Source organism: Pezoporus flaviventris, unplaced genomic scaffold (genome assembly GCF_033815535.1).
Source record: "Pezoporus flaviventris isolate CSIRO_AGI_PZ_B2104156 unplaced genomic scaffold, CSIRO_AGI_Pfla_v1 ptg000050l, whole genome shotgun sequence".
Classification (NCBI taxonomy): Eukaryota; Metazoa; Chordata; class Aves; order Psittaciformes; family Psittacidae; genus Pezoporus; species Pezoporus flaviventris.
This window is the reverse complement of record NW_026892598.1, coordinates 4,885,364-4,902,900: the sequence shown is the minus strand read 5'-3', so window position 1 is coordinate 4,902,900 and position 17,537 is coordinate 4,885,364. Positions and strand designations below refer to the sequence as shown.

Sequence of the window (17,537 nt, the reverse complement as noted above, 5' to 3'; positions counted from 1 at the left end):
CCACTTGCCTAAAATTCACCCCACGCAATGAGTTTCAGTGAGGAAAGAGACAATGAAAATGGCTACATGAACACAGCCCCAGCCAGACACAGCAATTGTGATGAGTACTAAAAAGCCCTAGCAGTACCTTTTTCAGGAAAGCTTTTCTGCACATCTCAGCCTGCATTCAGGTTTCAAGCATCATCTTCGAGTCATCTGCCTGCCTTACTCCTACCACAGTGCAGCCAGTCATCCCCTCTTGACATCAGACACAGAGACAACCTTCTTTAGCTCTAGAGTGGTGAATAGCCTGCTCTGGACACTCAGCATGAGTACCCAACCCACTCAACAACCTGTGTTTGAAACACAGAGAACTCTTCTTTCCCTGGCCATGAGCCTGGCTATTGTATCTTACACCTGACAGGAAAATGCAGACTTTTTGTTATTGTCACAGAAGGACTCTGCTGAAGAAAAAGGACACTCTAGATCAAAGGATCAAAGTAGAGTTTCATGACAAATTGTATTTGTTCTGTGAAAGACTGAGAAAGGACTGGCATGACTTACTCATGGTCTGACTGTACTTATCTAGAAGACACAAGAGAAGGAGACAAAGTCTAAATTCTGCAGTCATTCAGACCCTGGTGGCAATCCTCTGAAGTCTCAAGTCACTGCCAAAAAGAAAAGGGAACAACTGCTTGGTTGAAATGTTGAGTGGGAAGAAAAAAAGGGGTAAACCAGAAAAAAATCTCTTCCTTCAACATCTTCTTTTCAGAAACAAGCCAAGGAAACTTTGCTTATTATGAGTGGTCTTTCTAACCTGTCTTAGAAGGCACAGGTGCAAAATCACTGCACAGCTTGGTGGGAAATGGAATGGGAATAAGATGAAGAGGAAAAAAGGTAAAGAGCGAATACAATGTCACAAACTCATCAATTGTACCATGTTTCTCCCAGCAGCTACCTACATTTCTTTTGCTGCTGAACAACAAAAGAAGGGTTCTTAGTACCCAATACATTGGAAAAAAAAAAAAATCAAAACTCAGACCAGGAAAGCCAGAGAAGCAGCGTGTCAGAACATGAAATGTTACATATTATTCTCTAGTTCAGATCCATCTGTGTAAGTACAGCAAAGACACATAAGGTGGCCTACAAAGTTAACAACTGATGAGAGTTTAAAACTACTTTTCCAGTACAACTACTTAAATTACTTTATGCTAACCACTAAAATTGATGTCTGAAGAAAAAGAAAATTTCTGCTAGTAATACCATTAAATAACATCTAAGTGCCCTTACAGTATTCATCAGAAGCACATCGACAGAAAATACAGTGGTAACACCCCAGCATAAGCTCCAGAATGACTCTGCACTCATAAACAAGATACTTCTAGTTTCTATTTTATTTCCTGCCACCCCTCAAGAAACCCAGAGCATTACAGAATGTAACACATTTCTGTAAAAGTCCGTATCAGCCTGCAATGACATTCGATCCTACCGAAACCTAAAATTTAGAATCTAATCCCTTCAGTGCAACCTGCAAGGGCATAGCAGTTCTAAACCATACTGAAAAACCAGCAATGAACTGCTTTTAACATCCACACTTGGGGAAAGAAACAACGTAAATGTTTTCTTCTGGTAGTGGCTTTCAAAATTGCTCCTCACCCTGAAATGCCACAGGGTATCAAACATGGGGCCAACAGCAGATCATATTTAAGTGCTCTTCCACTGAAGTGGAAGCACCATGTACGTACAAAGCAGCTAAGCTACCACCCAAACTTTCTGGTTTGTGGATGGAGTCAGGTCAGGACAAGTATTACTGGTCGGCAACACTCCGTATACCTCAGCAGGGAAAAACACAGCTATAGAAGGTCTATACTTCATGCAGCTCCTCCTGCTTTTCTACCAACTCAGGCAGATCTTTAGCCTGAATCCTGAGCCAAAGACTCAGTATCTGAAGGGGACCTATAAGGGTGCTGGGGAGGGACTCTTCATTAGGGACTGTAGTGATAGGAGAAGGGGTAACAGGTTAAAACTTAAAGGGGCAGTTTAGACTGGATATAAGGAAGAAGTTCCTTACTGTAAGGACGGTGAGAGACTGGAATGGGCTGTCCAGGGAAGTTGTGAATGCTCCATCCCTTGTAGTGTTCAAGGCCAGGCTGGACAGAGCCTTGGGTGGCATGGTTTAGTGCGAGGTGTCCCTGCCCATGGCAGGGGCATTGGAACTATGTGATCTTAAGGTCCTTTCCAACCCCAACTATTATATGATTCTATGACTTCCAGTTTCAAAGCGGAAAGAAAGAAATACAGATATCCCAAATGACAGAGTGACAGCTTCGAGGTTATCTCTGCCCATGGCACAGGGTTGGAACTAGATGATCTTTCAAGGTGCCCTCCAACCCAAACCATTCTGTGAGTCTATGAGCTGCTGCCTTGGGCAGTCTTAAAAAAAGACCAATGTACTAAAATCTTTTCCTAGGCCTGTGTCTAAATATTTTGCTCATGTATCTCCTTCTCCATAATATCAGAGACTTGCACTTGGCAGGACTTTGGAAAACACTGGACAGACTGAGGAAGCGGGGCTGCAGAACTGTGGAGCTGATCAGCTTGCAAGCAGGAAAGGGCACATATAAATAAGGATACAAACACTCTCACAATAGAACCCAAAGGTTGAGTAAATGGAATTTAACTTGAGGTCACTAGTTTTACGTTCAAAAATACTGCGGCATTTTAAGGGCAGGCACAACCAGCTTGGAAGCAACCATCTTCATGAAATGCACGGCATCTTTCACAAAGACTGCTCTCAACATAACACACACACACAAAAAAAATGCTGATACAAATTTAAATGGTGTTTATGAAATAAGAAAATCTTCTATGGATTCTGATGTTTCCAGTGCAAAGTACTTCCTTATCTAATGTTCCTAAGGTCCACTGTGACACAAAAAAAACCTTTGCTCTAGAGAGGTAGATACAGTGATGAGATCTGAATACACCCCATGATTATTCTGTGCAGGTTAATCAAGGGTCTAGACCGCACCCTTCGAGAGAAGCTAACAACTTTGTGATAGAACTTTTCCCAGTATTGACATATTTTCAGTTACTTACTTATTATTACTCAGTAATCACAAAGAGCCCTTTCATTTGCTTGAAACCTCTCTGCTGTAGTTGCAACAGATTTCTGCAACTTAAATACACTGCATGCACTCCAGTAGAAACTCTATTTCTACTTTTCCATTTAGAGACAAGGCCTGTCAATTACTCATCAGTTGTGTCCAAATTGACATTCTTCCTCTGAGCACTTGATATATCACTTGTTGTTAAAAAGCAGCTTTAAGTATATACTCCATATGGAAATTCTGAAAATAGACAAGAATAGGAAGTTAAATGGTGTCTCAACATAATATTGGACAGAAGAGATGAGGAAATCAAATACTTAGTTATCAAAATTTTAACTGGGGCTAATGCAAGGGAATAATGCACACATGCATATGCAACCTCCCTATATCCAGGAATGTTTTTCTCCATCCTATAGATCTCTCTGATAGGACATTAGGCTTATCTGTAAGCTCTCAAAAACCCTTAGTGATGGGAATTATACAGCGCATTCAGTACCATTTCAAATCAGGAATACCTGATACTTCTCCTAGTAAATGAGACTTATGTAAGAGCTTTCCACTGCAATTAAGAGTTGCTTGGATTAGAATTTTTTGTACTGGAAAAAGAAAGCAATATGTAAAAGCCACTCCTTGCTTTTATTGCTACAGAGGAAATCAATGTCCATCTCCATTTAACAAGATAAAGATTCAAAATTTAAAGCAACAAACACAGTGACATCCCATACCACTTCTGAACCTGAAGAGTCACTGTTTCAGCTCATCTGGGAGTCTGCAGTCTACTAGGCAGTTTGCATCAAGTTTCAGTATTGCTAATAAACTCTCCTGAGTTTATGAACTACTGATTACTAGCCCTTCCCTTTAACCCTGGGGTTAAAGGGATTATCACTTTGAGGAGGAAAAGGAGGAAACCTTGGTGCAGTGCCAGGATTATGAGCAAGTGGTTTTACACCTCATTTGGCTTCTTTATTATGCAACAATACAAGCAACTGCCTTGCTGAAACAACACTGGTAGGAGTCAAGAGATGGGCCTCTTGGTGAAGGTGGTCAGGGCTACCCAGCAAGCACCATACACAATAGCTGGGGTTGGAAGGAACCTTTACAAGCTGTCTAGTCCAGGCCCTCTGCAATGAGCAGGGACATCTGCAAGTAGGTCAGGTTGCCCAGAGCCCTGTCTGACCTGACTCTGAATGTTTTCAGGCATGGGGTATCTACCACCTCTCTGGGAAGCCTGTGCAAGTATTCCACTACCCTCATCATAAAAAAAAAAACACTTCTTTCTTGTATCTGACCTGAGTCTCCCTTCTTTCAGTTTAAAACCACTATCCCTTTTGCTATCACAAGAGGCCCTGCTACAAAGTTCCGCTTGGGATCCATCTGTTGTTATGACATCTTGTGAAAAACACTTATACCAGCAAAGCCTATTTATCATGAACAAATAAAATGGGGAGAGAAGAACTTGACCAAACTTGTCCTCATAATATATAACATAAAATGGAAAAATTTTAAGCACATATTTTGTGAAGCAGATTTAACTCAACCACCAAAAAGACATAACAAGAGCAGCAGGATAAAACATCCTTTGATTGATGTACACTAAATATACAGTAATTTGAAGATAAGATGTAACCATAATATGCCAACCAGCTCTTCATTAACACTGCATTTTGGCTTGTCTTCTGTGACAGTCTGTGGGGAGAAGCAGTAAAAGTTCAGCAAGCATTCACTGCAGCATTTTTTAGCCCTTGTTGACATAAAACCTCAAACACCTGCAACTGCCACCAAGGAATGATTTTCCAAAATTGGATTCTGATTTTTTTCTCCCTAAATTCTCCAGAACTCCCACCCAGTCCAACAACATCAAATTCTCCTTCCCTGCTTGCCAAGTTCTTTCCCCACTGTGAAAACATCTATGAGCCATTTGCAACAACATTCCTTAAAAAGCTAATTCTCTGAGGCAGTCACACAAAAATCCAACAGACATTTCTGACAGCTGAATGAGACTGGATTTATTATTTCAAGGCAAGTGAAGCCAATAACCAAACCTTGATGCTCTTTGTCTTGCACTTTGCTGGACCTTCCCATTGCTTCTTGGGCAGGGAAAGAAAGTAAACAAAAGAGAGGTTGTGTCACAGTACATAAGTCCTTCAGCTGCAGAAAAGTGAGATGCTGCAGTTGTGCATGCAAAGCATGAAATGTCCGATAAAGAGCAGATTATCCAAAGGGGATCAGAGGGGCTTACTCCAGCCGCTAGTATCCTTTTTTCCTCTCATCTACATTCAGTTCATGAGGAACCCACCCAAACAACCACCAGCACGTAGCTGAACCCAGCAGGCAGAAGGAGAAACTCAGGTCAGCAGGCAAGGGCAACACCGGCTTGCCCAAGCAGGCACCACAAACTTCTCATTCACTATCACAGCTCACAAATGCAGGCTCCTCACTTTCTGAAGTACAAAGCCAAGTTTTGTTTTTAACATAGAAAGCTCCAGGCAAAGCTGATGACCTAAAAGAGCATTTTTCCACTCTAGACAACCCCTCTTCAACAATAAAAGCATAGAAGAAGTCATGAGTAGCCCATCAACCCTTTTTGAAGTGGGAATGTTTAGAAACCATTATAGAAATCCACCAACATAAAAAGGGGGAAAAACAAGCATTGCAAATGCCTAACTTCATTAAAGCCACTTACAACGTAATCTCATTTCCATTTAGTTTTCAAAGAACAGGTATATAGAAAACACGCTTCTAATACAGCTTCAATTCCAACTTAACAAGGGAAAATAAATCTTTCCACTTCACAGGGAATCAAATAATTTTTGTTTTCTCTGTTATTTTGTTTGGGGGGTGGAGTGTTTTGCCTTTTCCTCCACCCCCTTTTTAGGTTTTTGGCTTTTGTTTTTTTGTGGTTTTGTTTTGGTTTTTGTAGACAAGTACCTATGGGAATTTAGGGAAAAGAGTGTTTGAATTCAAACAAGTTGCTGATACCTTAGCAGTGAAACAAATCATATGCCCTGCAAACCATAAAAGCACCACTTGTTCAGAAGACTGATCCATCAAGTCTTGTTTTGAAACATCGTCACCTGGATCCAGTCTGGAATACTAAACATAGGTGATAATGATCAGCAATAGCGCAAAAACATTCTTAGAGCAGCCTTGAGAGAACTCGTCAAGAAAGATCTGACGCTGGATGCAGTCATGGTATGCTTGTGAGTCTCTAGGCCTTTTCTTGACCCCAGGAAGGAAAACCTACTCTCAGGAATAAAAGTTTCCATGAAACATCTGCTGAAAAATTATTCTCTGACAGTTTGACTTAGTGTCAAATAATACACACTCTAATGATCTTTAACAATTGCAGTCTTCTCTAGATAAAATCCAGGAGATTGAAAACAAAAAAAAACTCATTTCTGAGATACACTAAGTACTGACATCCTAGAAGGAACTATCAGGGAAAAAGTCCCACCAGTGTTCTCTCCTATGTCAGACCTTTTAATAAATAAATAATAAATAATCTGAAAGGAGAACAGGGAGATTACAAAAAATAAACTTTCCACACATTCTATGAACTATTATAATTTGCTTTTTGCTCTGTTATGTTTTTTAAGCAAATGCCAAGTTCAATATTTACTTCGACAGAGCCTGCACACAAAAGGACATCTCCCATATGGCAGACTTCACTTACACAGTAGACAAGGATTAATGCAACTTGGATAACCATGTCAAGGACAAGACAATCCAAAAAGAACAGTACAATCCTGTAGTTTCAAAACAATGATTACAGGCTCAACACAGATAACGCAGAAGATGCTTTGCAGCTGAATACAGCAACACTGAACTCCAAACAGCTTTGAGGACTCACAACACCATTCTGATAGAAGAAATTCTACTGTGCAGGAATGACAGTTACATTTTACGTGTAAATAATAAACAGATAAAATTCATCATTCAGGCAGGTAAAGAATGAGAATTGGCAAAGGAACAAATGAACTACACTGACATCCACAACTGATGTAAGTGGAAACACTAATCAGTTTAAATGCTAGATTTTTTTTACCATGCAAAAGCAAATGCACAAATACTATTTTGAACTATGAATTAAAGTTAGAGCAAATTCACAAAAGCAGCAGTCACAAAAGCTTACAATTGTGACACTCTGAGTTAAAAGAATGTTTCCATTTGTAACATCCCCCCAAAGGACCTTGCAAAGACATCTGCATCATCCGACTTACCATTTCTTTTCCCATACTGCAATGACTGATTGCTCGGTCTTAGTAATAGCATTTCTCACTATCTCCATCTCCTGCACCATGGGTTCTAAGACTTAGAACAATATTTATTACCATTTGACTGTATCAGATACCTTTTTGTTATACCTCTCAAGATGAAAAGTATGTGGGGAAGAGGAACTGTGTAACAAAGCCTAACCGCATTATTTTCTAGACAAAGGAATTTAGTAAAAATTAGTAGCTGATTTGTATCCGGTTTTCTGTAACTTGAGTTACTCTCCTGTCTCACTCCCTACATAGGTTTCCACAACGTAAAGGGACTTATAAAGCTTTTTAGGATACAAAGAAGGGAATCAGCTTCCCTTCACAGGTTTCCCAGGTCTACACAATGTGTTCCCATAAATGTGCCTTTAGTCAGCAATGTCTGTAATGCACATGATCCTGCCATGTCTCATTTGACTTTTGCATATGGCTACTTAAGGTATTCGTAGTGTTTTACTACTCCTCTAATAAGTTTCTTATTGCCTTCCTTTTTTTTGCTTTACTGTTATACTTTCCCAAGTGAATAACACCACTTTGGTTTTTCCTCAATTTAGCTTCTTAATACCTCAATTGCATCTTATAGATGCAACTAAGAAGATAATATTTTTTTAAATCCTATTTATTTTTCACACCCTTTAAAAGCAGTCTCTTAAGCTTCAACTCTTATGAGAGGAAAAAGTCACAGGGCATCTGAAATCAAGCACTTTATTAATTACCCAAATAAATAAATTTGAAATATTATCATCAGTTGAAGTCCTCCCTCTGACTTTTTTGCTTTGAAACCCTATGTAATGACTTTATTCTCTGGACACAATAAACAAGCAAATTCTTAACGTGCAGCAATCAATAGAAGCCAAACATATCCCCTTCACTAGGCAGAGAAGCTTTAATATTTTCCCAGTAAGATGAAATCACTGTAAAAAATCTGGTGACTGTACGTACAGCGTTCTTCTTTAGTATGACACACAGTGTAGTTTTCTGAGAGCACTGATATCAATCAGTCACCCCACTCCGTTGTGGGCTTCTAGGTAATGACACACAAGTCTTACATACAAGTAAGAACATTAAGTAACAGCTAAAGAATGTCAGTAACTGTCTTTTCGAAGACAGACTACCCACAGCTCCCCATAGCAGGGATTTTTCAAAGGAAATGTAACTTTCCCTTTGAGCAGTTATAAAAGTCTCAGTAGTGACTAACACAATTGATTTAAGCATTATGATATTAAGAAGCCATCATGGTACTACACCATAAATTTGTTCTATTATCCCAAGAAAAAGACAAGGCAGTGCTTGTGCTTACTCACCCTCACAAGGCTGGGAGCAACACATGAGCATGGTATCTTGATATTCTTGAGGCACTTTTCATGAGACATGAAGTTGCAAACTGCAGAAATAAAATAAAAACCTTGAGCAAACCTTCACAAGCAAGAGACTTTGTGAAAAAACAAACAAAAAATAATACTGAGTCAAATACAGCTAAGAACGCATCTTTTAAATCATATTTTATCTCCCCTACATTTGAGAGCGTACACAACTGTCACACTTCTTGCTGTGCATGAACTCCAGCTCATTTTGGCTGTGGAAAAGGAAGGAGAGTTTATACCAATGCACCACAGGACTACAGCAAGTTATGCCCTCCCAGAATCCCTCTCCATAAGCACCAGACTGAGCTCTTGAATTCCAGAAGAAATTTTAAACAGTCTGAAGTTAAAAGAACAGCTGTTTGATGTAGCCATAGCAGAGAGAGATGTTTGAAAGTGAATTATTCTACAGACTGGTGCATGCAACAGGAATAAATGGGAGAAAAACAACCGTACTGTTACACACTGAGCGTAATGGATGAAGGAGATGAAATTAAAGGGCACCGGTTGCATGCAGCTTTGAAAGCCAAAAGCAACTAATTATCTCTTTCACTGTGGAAGCAACAGGTTTAGAATTCAGCCCAAGCTCCACAAAGCATACTTTCAAGCACGACAGCGTTTGAAAAAAAAATCATTTCTCATAGTGGTGATATTTTCCACAGCTTATTACCATGGATTTACATGGTGTTAAGCTGTGCAAAGAAAACAAGGGATTCTTTATTTCATTCCCCCCCCCCCCCCCCTTAATTAGGAACTTGTAACACATGCTGCTATGTCTTTAGAGTCCTCCTTCTTTCAGAATTACTCTCTTACCATTTCAAGTGTGAAGCCTTACACAGATGCTTAACACCTCTGCCAGTGCCTGGGCAGAAGATCACTTGCCAGAGGTAACTGTTGCTGTACAGAGGATGTTTTCCCATGTCTCTGCTTTTCAGAAGTACACTTACCACTTCCTAAGTTTCACCAGCAACTGAAAAAACTCCATGCATTTCAGGTTTCCCATTCCGTAGACCACTGCCATTACTGACTTCATGTGCTAGTGCCATCAGAAGACAATTTTCCCCATCTCCCCTTCTTCAGCTCAGCGACTTCTGGTTTCACATTCCTGCTTCTCCCATGCCAACTCAAGCACTAAAATCCAAGTCCACTTCTCTATGTGGCTTACTGCCAGACCATGCAAGGTAACCCTTCCCTTTGGAGGCCCAAAAAGAAAGATGATCCCTTTCACACTGGCCCTGTCTTAATCTGAGCAGTAAGCAGATGTTTGTTTTCCATTAGCCTGCAAGTCAGAGAAGAAAGCAGCACTGCAAGTCACTACAGCGTACAAAGATGTTATTCATCACCCATGGTGTAACACAGTGATTACTGCACTGATGAAAGAAAACAGGAATGGAGCAAATCCAAACCTTTTAATGGCTGCTATTAAGTGTTATGTGCATCTTTAAGGTTAATAGGGTTCCTGGCTAAATCGGTGGAAACAGTTAATAAAGGGATGATAATACAGAATCTGAGAGCTACAAATGCAGATGTCCAACACCTCTGAAGGTGGTCACCATGGAAGAAGAAGCACAGAGCCCATCAGCACAGAAGAGACCAAAGAGAACAAGTGATTGACTGGGCAGAGGAAAGATGCATCTTCTGCTCTAAAAAAAAGGTACGAGCCCACATGGTGAATAGGTGAATTCTTACCACACTTACGTAATGTTATCACAACATGGATGTAGATGGACATAACCTACTCTCTCCTCAGGTCTCCACAACACTTCTACTGACACTTTTAGGTCAGCTGGTTGCTGTGAGAGCAGGGCTGCAGAGGCTGCAGAGGCTGCAGGAGAAAACCTACCTGCCCATTACCAGCTAGTCTGCAATCTACCACATACACCCTGCCACTGTCAGAAGACATCTGCCCCAGCCATCTGTTTAGGCAGCCTCTCCACTGCCTCAGAGGTGCTTGAAGCTCAGGTTCACCTGGCTAGGTAAGGGGGACTGCAGGCAGAAACATGGTGACAAAGGCTCCCATGGGAGCCAACCCACAATTGGTGACGATATGAAGCTTCAAATATAAACAGGCAACTGTCAAAAACTTCATAAAGGAGAGCTAGTCAAGGAGAAATCATCAGTGACTAATGAAATCAGTGAAATGGTACTGCTTTCCCTCATTTTTCTGGTTCACAAGCGGGAAGACTGAAAGAATAGAGCAATGCACTACATATCGCTCCCAGAAATGTTATGACCTGCAGAAGCAGCAGGCACTTTAAGCCCACAAGACAAGTATCTCCAAGTGGCTATTCGCTTTTATTTCAAGTGTGCACACAGTAACTCAATACACAAATTAACCAGGCCCTGCACAAACACCTCTGGGAATTCAGAGCAACGGCCATCAGGCACCACAGGACTGCTCCACATCTGGCACGAGGGACAGCTTGACAGCAGTTTCTGCCCATAAGCCTACACTTCCCAGAACACATTTTGCTTGACTTGGTGATTTAATAAAGACATGTATGTATGGCAGCACCCAGTGAACATACAGTAGCTCTCCAAACTACACTTCTAAGAAAACGGAAAACATCCCTCTTCAGCCCTCCCTAGGAAGGCAGGAGATAAAAAGCTGGGCATCACTCTTTAACTCATGAGCTGTGCAACACTTACTAGCAAAGCAAGGGCTGTTTTCACCCTCCAATATGCCACACTTTTTCCACACCACCCTTTTTCTTTCTGTCCTCAAGACAGACTTCAAAGCAGATCCCAAAAGTGGAAAGAAGAAAAGACAGATTATGTGCTGTACAGACTCTATCAATGTATCAGTGACCCATGTAAATATGGCTGGGTGAGAAACGCTTACGAAATAACCAAATTTGACACATATTCTTCTCCCACTTTTGAAAGGGCACACAGTCCTGAAAAAGATGCTAGGTGTTGAAAATTAGTTTTGCTTGCTCTTTGAGGAAATACTTACCATAATTCAGTTTTGCTGCTTTTCAAACATAAATTTGTAATTTTGTATTTTAACATGTAAGTCTCTTTATTTATTTTAACTTTAACAACTGTATTTCTAAAGTAGAGCTACCAAATTGATCTCCAAGGAGGATCATGGAATGTCAACACAAAGACCAAAATAGATTTGATCCTCTCCTGGAAGTGTAATCAGTTTAACACACAACTCACTGTGGACCTATTCACATATGCGAGTTTTTTGACAGTTACACAGTGGGCAAATATTTCCCTAGACGCATCATTACACCTCTAACTTCATCTTTTGCCTGATCTGCAAAAGCTGACTCAAGGCTCATCAACTTGCAAGAGTATCTGCCCCCCCCCCCCCCCCCCCCATCACTTTACGTTCATCAACAACAGGCAGTCAGATGGTAGATCAAAATGAATTCACTTAAATAGATTTGTCAGCAGCTGATGTCCAACATGAACTCTCAGCTCATTACTGGCCTTTGAAGAGGGGGTGTTGGGCTGTTAACAGGAGAGTTAAGTAGCAGACACCCTACTAAGATTACTGCCACAACTCCACTTGCAACCTCGATTGAGTTCGTTGCTTCCCTCTATTGCTTTTGTCTGCAACCCAAACCCTAGGCCTGCAGTCAGTGTGGTTTTATTTTAGCATTTCACACGCCGTGAATGCCAGCTTTCAGTTCTGGAGGGAAACTCCCTTGCACAGTAACCTCAGTTATGCCTGTCTTCTGCTAAGATGCTCAGAAAACAAGACAAAAAATAAAGGCTGTGGTTATAGCTAGCAACTGACTCTGGCACTGGACCACCCTTTGGGTGGCCACAAGAATGTTGCCTACCTTTTGTTGAGCACATGGAAATTGTACAGGACAAAAAAAACCCAACCTTCTACACAACAGGTGTCTGCAAGTATTATAAGTGTTCTAGATGTTGCCTACCCAAACGCGTCAACCTTAAAAGGTTATATTTATAAAAAGATGGAACACAGTAGATGGAGAAACACAAAGTCCTCATGAGGTATCTAAAGTGCAACTTTACTCCTCCTATCCTGAACTGGAATGTGCCTTTGCACTCTGCACATATTTTACGGTTAAAAATTTGAAGTATTCATTTCAGAAATTAAACACATTTCTAAATAGCTTCCTAGACCACACGCAGGTGGTACAATTACATTCTCCCCATCTCCACCTTTACAGAAACTTTCATTCTTTACCACAAACCCGCACACCCCAAGATTCTGTCTCCTCCTTTTTAACATGACAACCTTCAACTCATTACTGCATTTTATGTGTCAAATAAAACTCATCTGTATTCAATTTTTTCTTTTTCCATCTGAACAAATCACAGCTGCTTTTTCTGCAACATTTTCTGCCAGTTGAAGGTGAGCAGGTCTCTGAAAAACCCACCACACGTTTCCAGAATTAACAATGGGAGGACTTCAACAGGCCACAACTGCCCTAAAGATTAACTGCCCCTAGAGAGGAGCAACTGTTTGAAGAGAAGAGGGACACAAAAATCCAGCTCCTTACTGGTGGCAAAGGATAAGATCACAGATGTGTACCTTGTGATAACTCCGGTCAGAGCCCACATTGCTAGTGGATAAATCCAAGAACCACCAGTCTCCTGGCTCCACGGTGGTGAGTACCCAGAGTACAAATCTGATGCTATTTCTCCAGGGAGCTGTTGTGGTTAAGCGGGCTCCTTGGAAAGGTGATAGCACGGACATTTTTTTCCACTACCATGTGTCTGGCACAACAGACAACTGACCTCGGCAAGAAATCAGAGCCATCAGGTTTAGCAGCAGTCTCAGGGCAGCACAAAATGCACTTTCATAGCCTTGTGCTTCATAGTAAAGGTGACTATGTTTCAAATGCAGCAGCTACTATAGAAAGAATAACTCATCCATTTACTCCAAAGGGGTAATTCACTTTATCAGGGTGAATTTTTCAATTCCTTTTCAATACTTTCAGTAATTTTCATTTTCATTAACTCCAGCAGAGAGCATTAGAGTGCAGTACATCTGACTATGTTGTCTGAAGAGTTAAGGTCAGGCTCCTGGGTTGTAAAACAGCAGGACTCCTTTCAGCTTGCTAAAGCACAGCAGTTTACAGAAGCCAAGATTCTTTTACTTTAAATCAATACACTAGATCATAAATTACACCATGGAACATACGTCTTGCTTTTATCAAACTGAAAGAATAATGTAGGGTAAATTATACCCTCTGAGAAGAGATTAACATTAGTACTTCTAGCAACATAAATATTTCTCTTGAACAGACACAATTATTACAAATCTTTGTTCCGTATGTCACCAGCTTACACAAGGCATCAACAATATAGAACAAAAGGGAGTAATTAAATTTGCCTATGCTACATCAAGCTAGCATGGCAACCTGTTCAGTACTTAGAGGCATTTTCTCTCCCCAGAGTCAGAGCTATTCTTTAGAATACAAATGTTCCTCAGCATTACAGAATGTTTGCCTACTACAGACACCAAGCCTAAGAATGCTACAAATTCAGCAATTAACAGAAAAGTCTTGGCATTTATCAAACCAAATGACTGTGGGAATTCAGAGATCTCGCGTGATTTGCACCTGAGAAGACACCTGCTGGGAAGGAAGAGATGAGGACATTACAAAGCCCAAACAACATTCAGAAGCATTGGGATTTCCATCCTTTTCTTCTCTGATCTGCAAAACAAAACTCATTTCAAGCAGAAAGAGAGAAAAGTAGTAACAACCCTGTGGAGGTGATGTCTAACGTTCACATAATTTAGACAGTGTGCTATTTCTGTGACACATACACTGTCAAAATAATCTCTACAAGAATATTTACTACTTTGGGCACAAATCTCAGTATGTCCCTGAAGTAACTGTAATGAATATTACTTTTTTTCACAGAAAGCTGGGCAGCAAGTGACCTCAAGAGCTCAGGTAGTCTGTTCTGAAAGGGGGATGGAAAGGGGTGGGGGAAAGAAAGGAGAAGGAAGAGGAAAAAAGAGGGGAAAAGGGAGGGAAATGGGGGATAAAGAAGAAGGAAGGAGGGGAGGGAAGATCATACTCATTAAGTGACAAAAATATATGTTTTGTTGTTTTTTTTTAAGAGCACTGGCAATCACTGCTAGAGTAAGTGAAAACAAGGCTTCCTCTTATTACCCCTCTTACTAATGAAAGGGATGCAAGTATTTGTTCAGTCCAGCCACTTTACCCAGAGTTACCCTGAAACACAGCAGGACCCTTTGCCTTCTGGAGATCAACAAACCAAGCTGCTTTAGTCCAGGACCTGTAAAGGCTTCCAAAAATTCCTATTTCAATTGCCAGTACCCATAGCGATGTCTTCGCTTCCAGCTTGGCTCTGCTGGAGCTCACAGTCATGAAGCAGCAGCACTGGTTTATAAAGAGGCTGGTTATGAGTCCTTAGGGAAGGAAGATGGGTACAGGAAAGCTGAACATGGAAGAATCAGCTTGCTCAAATTAGTTTAATGAAAGTACACCTAGGCACACCATGGGAAGGATGCTCACTGCAGAAGGCATAGCTACTGCAGCATGCTCCAAAGACAGAAGGAGGAAGGACAACTGCCTATCGATGGACAGAACAAAACAAACAACAAATCTAGCAAAGCCAGGGAGTAAAGCAAAGCTTCAAAGCTGTTATGCAAGACAACAATAACAGTCTCTACTTTCCAAACAATGAATCAGTGGGACTTAAAGGGCATATCAGCACCGACAAAACTCAGGCCAAGTCAGTCTAACACTACCAAAACAAAGTTTTATTTTGGTCAAAACTAAGTAGATTATTTCCTCCTCTCTTCCTGCTCCTCCATAGCATGTGACTGACATGACACAAGCCAAAATAACAGGCTTGATCTGATTGTGCCTCTGCCCTTTAGGGGCTTTTTCACTCACTTCTGAAGCCCTGCAAGCAGGCTGTTTTGTTCAGCAGGCCTGCCTTTGCCTTCAGTGGAGAGATCCATTGATAATTAGAAGACAATAGCTTTGAGGAAATACCCACAGGATAAGCAGTCATACACTGGAGAAAAATACTTTTAATCTCAGTGTTTTAAAATTATTATATAAAACATACTGTTATTGAACTGCTTATGCAGACAGGACCATTCCAGCTTGTGGAGATGCTATTTTCATGAGTAACTTAAAAGCAATGCTCTCCTTTCACTGGAAATCTGTGGGACTCAACTTTTACATTTGCTACACAGCTTTGAGCTCCTTCTCCATTGTAGCAGCTTGCCAACATAGGACACATTCAGCTTTTTTCTTTAGAACCATGATCACAGGCCATCCTGAATACAGTGACTATTCCCTGAAAGGAATGCTGGACACAGTACATGGACTTTGCCAGCTTATTTCCCAATTCAGCAGAAACATGCAAAGACCTGTGTGCAATACTGGTGTGCTCTCTCAGAGAAAAACACAACCTAGTTTAAGTTTAGAAGTCTGTTGTGCAATGCTTGCTAAATGTCACCAGGAAAGCTGTCACTAGAAGCTTTGATCTTTCCAGAACATTTTGAACAACAGCAAGACAGGAGTGGAAAAATTTCTGAAAGCTTTAGTAAGTGAGGCATCAAAACCACCCTCCTCTCTCACTGCCTTGGGCCTTAGTGGACTTACAGTTCAGTGACACTTTGTGATCGTCTTCTTCCAAAAATCCAGAAGAAATAAGAAACCCGTTAAGGTTTTTCAAATATTTACTGAGCATCCTTATAGATTATTTGTACTTACCAGCTTCTTTCTCCTTCCAGAACTCTCTGGCCTTGCCAACTTAACCAGCCATACCTGCCTCTGCTTTAAATGGAGATACCAGCATACACTCTGTCTGATAAAAATGAAGTTTTCCCCTGCGCAATGTGGATGGTGGTGTACTTTGTATCTCTAGAATGGTCTACTTGAGAGCAAGCTCTATTTATGGGTATAGATACCCAAAAGAATGTTTTTGTAACATCTGAGCTCTATAATTTCAAGGCAACACATTTGAATTCCTATTCATTTGTATTTCAGATACGCTCCTACGAAATACAATAGCAACAAGTCAAGTGAAAACAAGACAAGCTACTGAACAATGATAAGAGTCAAATGAATTAAATTATATATTTGAACCATCAATCATAAAAGCACCAATTTCGTTACAACAGGTTTGCTAAAATGTTGGTAGTTTTACAAAGACCCTGGCCTATCCTAAGGACCTCTCACTCTCTCATCAGCAAGGCTGTAAATATTCTGATGTCTTATGACAAACTCTATCTTGTTTCTCCCATCCTCCATGGTACAGTAAGCCCAGAACTGAGAAATGAACTAACAGAACCCCACCTGTCAGAAAAACACCCTCCCCATCCTCCCATCACCTATGAAATGAAGATGGGCACAGAATTTCAAAGGCATGGGATTTCAGCACAGAACAGGTCCACAACTTGAAGAGCTTTTTCTTCCTCAGACAAACGGAAGATAGCTAGTGTCAAACCTGCATTCAAATCCAGAAAGCACCAACACCTTCTCTTTTCTTGATTAGACCAAAGAAAGGACAGTGCCCTGTGACAAGGCATTGGCTCGCTGATGGAAAACCAGAAATCTTGAAAACAGCTGCATCAGGAGAGAGCTCAGCAACTCATCTCCTGGCAGTTTCCCTAGAAAGATCCTCCAGAGCAAAAGGAATCACACTCATGATGTGGAGTTGCACAAGGAGCCTGGAGGAACACAGTTTTTGCACTCTGTCCACCGAATTTGTCTTTCCACTGCTAAACACACTACTACTGGTTGTGTTTGCACACCACAGGGAAGTCAGACCCACAATGCAAAGGTCACAGACCATCGGGATGGCTGTGACTCTCCTTCCAGCAAAGGAGAATATTAGCAGGCTGG

At 40.9% G+C, this 17,537-nt stretch overlaps 1 protein-coding gene across 2 annotated transcripts in view; it reads right to left on the bottom strand.

Annotated features, from left to right (window-relative positions):
• DGKQ (diacylglycerol kinase theta) overlaps positions 1-17,537 on the bottom strand; it is an 81,904-nt gene that overhangs the window by 50,427 nt on the left and 13,940 nt on the right. For both annotated transcript variants that reach the window (XM_061468742.1, XM_061468743.1), the window contains exon 2: positions 8,653-8,732. In XM_061468742.1, the coding sequence (XP_061324726.1) occupies positions 8,653-8,732 (80 nt within the window). The remainder of the gene's footprint in view (positions 1-8,652; positions 8,733-17,537) is intronic.